Below are 6,000 nucleotides of genomic sequence, written 5' to 3'. Positions count from 1 at the left end.
GGAATGGCTACAGACAAACCTTGGGCAATTCTCAGGCCTTTTGAGCATTGGTGATCTGCTCCAACTCAACATGAACTTCCGTCCCGTACGTTCTGCTTCAGACTTGTTTAGCAACTTATAACTGCAACAACTTCTGCCATACTGAAATGACAATAAAAGTCTTAGATCAAATCTTCACTCTCATAATAGAGCAGGGTTGCATAGCACTGCCTCTTTGTTATTTGGTGGTAGGTTCAGATAGTAATGTGTATTTATATAATTTCACATTAAAATAAAATAATCAGTCCAAACACAGCATTTACTCAGTTCGTTTATAAATCTGACCGTGTCTTTAAAACTACAGAGATGCCAATCTTCCATCTGCTGCCTCTGTAAACATTTAGCCTACCTTTCCTTTTTCTACATTATTGCTAAAACACAGTCTATTCAGGTGTGAAGTAGTCATATATCTTGGCATTGCATATTTCAATCTATCATTTCTGTATCTGTAAACATTTAACCTTGTGTCCTTGTCCCCCTCCCCTCTCCCTCCTATAGCTGTCAGCCCTTGCAGTCCTGTCTCCCCGTCAGATAGCGGAGCTGATGGTTCGTCCTTTCCCTGGTCTCCCAGGACAGGCTGAAGTCATCAACGCCGTCTTTGACCACTTGACTGCAAATGGACAGAAACTTCCAGAAGTCCTTCGTCCTCTGGTCACACTTTCCGAAGAGGTACAAGAAAGCGAGATTGATCCCTCTGTATTAAATGTCTGTAAAGGATGTGGAATGCCGTGGGATTCGGGTTTAACAACACAGCCCCGCAGCACTCATCCATTAACTTGAAATATCTCGTATAGCACCACCTGTGGTGCAAAGTGGTATTACAGGAGAGTCAGCCCAGTTCTAGCTGGTTTGCGTCCTAATTTTAGTGGATACCTAAGGATGTTTTTTCCCATTCTGTTCTTATTTCGGTTAGGTAATTTTTGAACATTTAAAATAAAATATCCATAATGTCCACAAAAAAAAAGTACACATAGTATCTTTCGGCAAGTAATGCAAATAGTCTTATATAATGTAATGTTTGTCATATTTTTGCAACACATTGCTAATATTAATTCTAAACCTCTAAAGCCAACCCAAAATACCATATTATGTTATAACACCAGGACTTAATGTGAGAGGTAGTGTGATTTATCAATTAAGTATCATGTTGTACATTGCACCATATGACCCACGTCTGTCTGTCTCATTTCAGGTCATGTTACCGTGTGGAGCCTATGAAGCACTGTAAGTGAAATTCAGAAACATAAAAAATATCAAGTCAATGTTTCTTGGGTTCAAATTTACTACTGTATACTGTACACGTCCTCTCCAAGTAATACATTTAAAGTTAGTGATGTCAGAAAGTGAAACCTATGATTAGGTTGCTTTGCTTTTTATAAACAAAAAAACAGCATTTTAGAGGCGCAGAATATTAATTTAAATTGTTGCCCCTTAGTTTTGAGCGGCTGTATCACATCCTGCCCTACGAACCTCGGGGGGTTGAACCTCTCGTTTGGGCCACCATAGACGACCTGATGCAAACATCACCCAGAGGTGAGGTGTTTTTATTCAACGGCTTCTGTATTCTAGTCAAACGTTTGAATAGCACCTAAAACACATCAACTCCTTTCTGAATCTATGTTTTGTTCTATCTTTTATACAGACTGCATACCTGTGGACCTGACTGTAAGCTCATACTCAATTTCAGCTGCTTGTTTTATGGTTACATTTCAAATTTACATAAATAGGCAAAACTCACAGTTTAACTCAGAGTTGTATTTTAATTGTATTTTAACTATCTTTTTAATTCCTTTTTTCTTTCCAGTGTCCCATCACACCATTTAACGGTAAGTTGCAAAATGTCAGAGGTTTCCATTCATGTTTATACTGTATGTACAATAATAACTCTCAATTCTCGCTACTCAAAACAAATGAATAGATAAATAAGGAGCTGTTGAGGAGTTAGTTCATAAATATTATACTTTGTATTTGCAGACTCTGGAGTATGTGCAGGCATTGATAGGTAAGTCTGGTGAATGGAATTAATGTCCACAAGTACTTAATGTCTTCACATTTTACATGAAGGGAGTTCTTTGGTTACATAATTTATTACATTAACTATAGAATTACATAGTTGGTGTATAGTTATTCTCATGCCTGCTGCATTATGAAGACAGTAAAAACTTATATGGAAAAATACTTTAGTCTTTTTAGTAATAGTCTTTTATAGTTATATAGTTAAAGTTTATACTTTTAATAGTCTTAAATGTTCTATATGGTAATGTTAAGAAACTCTTGAGCTCTAGACATAACATTGAAAAAAAAAATCAAGGTAGATGTTGAGAGCATAGCTTCTATAGCATGCCCATGCACTGTGTGCTTTGGCCATGAACAAAAGGATGTCACGTCTCTCCTGTCGTATGTTGCCTCCTCAGCTCTGCCCTTCAGAGTCACCTGGCAGCTGGAATGATCATGTGCAACTACAGTGTGGAGCAGTATGCCTGTGCCCAGGTGAGTTCACCCCCTGTGCGGCAAGTTTACGGGTTTGTGTCCAGACCACATTGGGGTGTAAGTGGCCTGGCCACGGGGACCCGAGTTCTAATCTGACCCGGGTCAATTCCCAATCTTTTTGTCTCCCACTCACTTCCTGTCACTTCCCCCCACAAAAAAAGAATCCATACACATGCATGTCTCCACAGATCTGATCCAATCTGACCTGATATTGACTTGGGATACACAATACTTGAACCTTGAAAACAATAACATGACCACCACATACAGCCACTCTTTAAATAAATGGTTTGACGTTTCTCTTTAAAAAGCTGGGAGGGTTGAGTGCGGCAGACCTAGTCTCAGTGGTGCAGTGCCAGCTGTCCAAGGACGTGGTCCAGTCCAAGGAGTCGTGGAAGGTGCTGCTCACCAAGGCCTCAGCAGTTCTGGACGAGGCACTGGCCATGCTGCCGAACATGGTAAACACCAACTCACTGGTGATTTTTTAACAAACCTCACACTGAACACACACACACACACACACACACACACACACACACACACACACACACTTTGAGGTGTATCAGGAATTTGTGGTGCATCACCAGCACACACCAACACACACACACACACACACACACACACACACACACACACACCCGTATGCAACACACACTTTGAGGTATACAGTAACACCGATGTGCAGTCCATCACCAGCAGTTTCCAAATTATCCCTCCCCGACTCCTCTTAACCAACTCTCTCCCTCTCTCCCTCTCTCCCTCTTCCCCCACTAGTCCTTCAGCGGTCCGTCAGTTCCTCTGGTCCTGGACGTGATCAGAGAGATGCGCATCGACCTGCTGGACCCACCCGAGCTGCAGGACGTTGGCGTGGTCTCCGCCTGGTTCGGTCAACGCCTGCGGCCCTTCCTGCCCTCTGCCTCCAGCATCTTCCTGCACTGCGTCAGCAGCAGGAAACTCAGCTGCGCCACCTACCAGCACGTGTGAGTATAGACCCTTCCAACAATAAAAACAAAAACAATGCTTGAACGTTCTATTTGGTTCCCCATCTACTTCCTCTGCATTAAGATAACATATGGAATGTTCAAAAGGAAGCCTTGTGGGGCCAACTATGATGCTGATAATGGAACTCTATTGAAAGGGTCTATAACACCCTTACTTGTACACCGTGCATAAAAAATGCGCTTTATAAATAAACTTACCTTACCTTACTTACAATGTAGGCCAAGGTCAGGATTAGGATTTCTGTATTGTAAACTTACTGATAAGAAATGTAATCTTATTGTTAAAGAATGTTATTAGAATTGAAAAAGAAAAATATAAAATTATTTTATATTAACAAAACCTTGACTTGGTGTAAGCAGTGGTGTTGTTGCCACACTTGTTGCCATCTGCCAATAGGGGGCGACAGTGTCCCTCACTGTGCACATGTGCCAAAACAGAAGAATATTTCATCAATGAGACATCAGATATCTTTGCCACTGTGATGACCACTCATGGATGAGTGTTATGTACTATATCCTCTCAGCTTATGCACATTTATTCAGATGTTTATTTTTTTCTGTGAGTAAGCATGCTGAGGATAGTATTTGATGTGCTGCCTTTCGTCATGTGACCTGTTAGGCTGGAGCAGTTCGGCCATCACTTCGGTTCCATGGAGAAGAGCCGTGCAATGATGGTGCTGAAATATTACATCCGCCCCTTCCTGTCTAACTCAACAGGTAATACATCACTTCCTGTCATCGTGTCACTTCCTTGTACCAATGTGTACATTTCTATTATAAATGTATTGCTTTTTATCCTCCATTTAGTGTTGATATATTGTCTCTAACACCTTTAGTGGATGGTCTATGTACAGATATAATGCCACGTATACAGTAGATGTATGTGTATTACATGACCATATGTGCGCTTGTGTCTTTAATGTTGTGATGCCTTTTTTATTAGCAGCGTGTGCCACGAACAATAGCGCAGTGTGGTTGCAAGAGAACTTCGGGCCTTTCTCCGTGTTCGTCCCTGTCGCCGAGCTGGTCTCCTTCAACCCGCAGTTCAACCCGGTATGTCTGCCTTACTGTGCTCATGTTTTAGCTTATGAGGAACATTCAGCAATTCATCCCACCCACCTGCATCCATACATCAATTTGTCCATCCATCTATCCATCCATCCATCCCATCTATATATAATCCATCCATCTATCCATCTATATATAATCCATCCATCTATCTATTCATTCATCAATTTATTCAACTATTCATTCATTTATCCATCCATTCATTCATCCATCCATCCATGTTCATTCATCTGTCCCCCCACACTAAACTCTGCCCCCCCTCACCTGTCCTTCAGTTGGCCGTGGTGGAGGTCCTCTCCCCTGAGCAGACAGCTGAGTTGATGGTGCTGGCCACACCTGGCCTTCCTGACAGACAGCAGGTCATCGACAGCGTCTTCGACTACCTGCTGGCCGCACCCATGCAGAACGGCCTGCCCCAGGTCCTCCAGAACCTGGCCACCCTCGTCGCCACGGTGAGCACATACACACCGGCCATTCTGTGGCACACAACACAGGAGTTATGGTTATGGTTATGGCATTTCGTTGTCTCTGTACTTGTACTCTGCACAATGACAATAAATTTGAATCTAATCTAATTTTGCAGACACTATTGTCCAAAGTGACTTACATTAGTTAAAAATAATAGTTGTGAGCTCAGTGGGTTAAATGTAGTAACTGCATAAACCAACTGTCAAATCTATACATTTAAAATATGTTTATGAACCTATAAACACGTCTCCTGCAGGTACCCTTGGATTGTAGCTCCTACCAGACCATGTGAGTGAATGCTACCCAAAATGCAAAAAAATCGTAGTGTGAGATTCATTAGAGTGAAATGTTAATTGAAGGTCATGACAATGCAGTAGTTACTGTCACAAGCAATGCAATGAAAATATGCCTTTTACTTTATTGAACAGTTTAAATGAAAATATGCTTTTTACTTTATTGAACAGTTTCAAGAGACTAAATACAATGAAAATATGCCTTTTACTTTATTGAACAGTTTCAAGAGACTTAATGGTGTTCTGACATCATCACCTGGCGCGCTGGAGCCAGTGATCTGGGAGAGCATTTATGACCTCTCGGCAACAGCTCCAGCAGGTCTGTCACTGATCACTGATCACTGATCTTAACAATGTACAAAGATGCTTATAGCCTAGCGGGAATCATTGCGGCATTTCATCAAATTGTGCTGCTTTCAAATGTATAATAATAATTACCTTATTGACATACATTGCGATTTTTTATAGATTGCCCACTGCTCATGGCCAGTGACAAGGTAATCTTTCCTTATCCTCCAATATTTCCCTTATCCTCCAATATTTCACAATCAGTGCTTTCTGTTCAGATCCTATTGCACATTTGACTGGTATTTTATGGTGATATTGATATTTGACTGATATTTATGGTGACAATGTTTTTG

The 6,000-nt window shown here is 41.2% G+C and overlaps 1 protein-coding gene across 1 annotated transcript in view; it reads left to right on the top strand.

Moving 5' to 3' along the window:
• Positions 1 to 6,000, top strand: part of mslnb (mesothelin b) — a 31,207-nt gene that overhangs the window by 1,385 nt on the left and 23,822 nt on the right. The window contains exons 3-18 of the mRNA XM_048248993.1: positions 1 to 85; positions 538 to 708; positions 1,232 to 1,263; positions 1,475 to 1,572; positions 1,682 to 1,704; positions 1,844 to 1,865; positions 2,014 to 2,041; positions 2,454 to 2,529; positions 2,841 to 2,987; positions 3,304 to 3,509; positions 4,150 to 4,247; positions 4,474 to 4,583; positions 4,874 to 5,050; positions 5,323 to 5,354; positions 5,581 to 5,678; positions 5,828 to 5,856. The exon at positions 1 to 85 is cut by the window's left edge and continues 22 nt beyond it. Coding sequence (XP_048104950.1) covers positions 1 to 85; positions 538 to 708; positions 1,232 to 1,263; positions 1,475 to 1,572; positions 1,682 to 1,704; positions 1,844 to 1,865; positions 2,014 to 2,041; positions 2,454 to 2,529; positions 2,841 to 2,987; positions 3,304 to 3,509; positions 4,150 to 4,247; positions 4,474 to 4,583; positions 4,874 to 5,050; positions 5,323 to 5,354; positions 5,581 to 5,678; positions 5,828 to 5,856 — 1,432 coding nt within the window. The remainder of the gene's footprint in view (positions 86 to 537; positions 709 to 1,231; positions 1,264 to 1,474; positions 1,573 to 1,681; positions 1,705 to 1,843; positions 1,866 to 2,013; positions 2,042 to 2,453; positions 2,530 to 2,840; positions 2,988 to 3,303; positions 3,510 to 4,149; positions 4,248 to 4,473; positions 4,584 to 4,873; positions 5,051 to 5,322; positions 5,355 to 5,580; positions 5,679 to 5,827; positions 5,857 to 6,000) is intronic.

This window comes from Alosa alosa, chromosome 7 (genome assembly GCF_017589495.1).
Source record: "Alosa alosa isolate M-15738 ecotype Scorff River chromosome 7, AALO_Geno_1.1, whole genome shotgun sequence".
Lineage (NCBI taxonomy): Eukaryota > Metazoa > Chordata > Actinopteri > Clupeiformes > Clupeidae > Alosa > Alosa alosa.
This window is presented reverse-complemented; position numbering and strand designations above follow the sequence as displayed.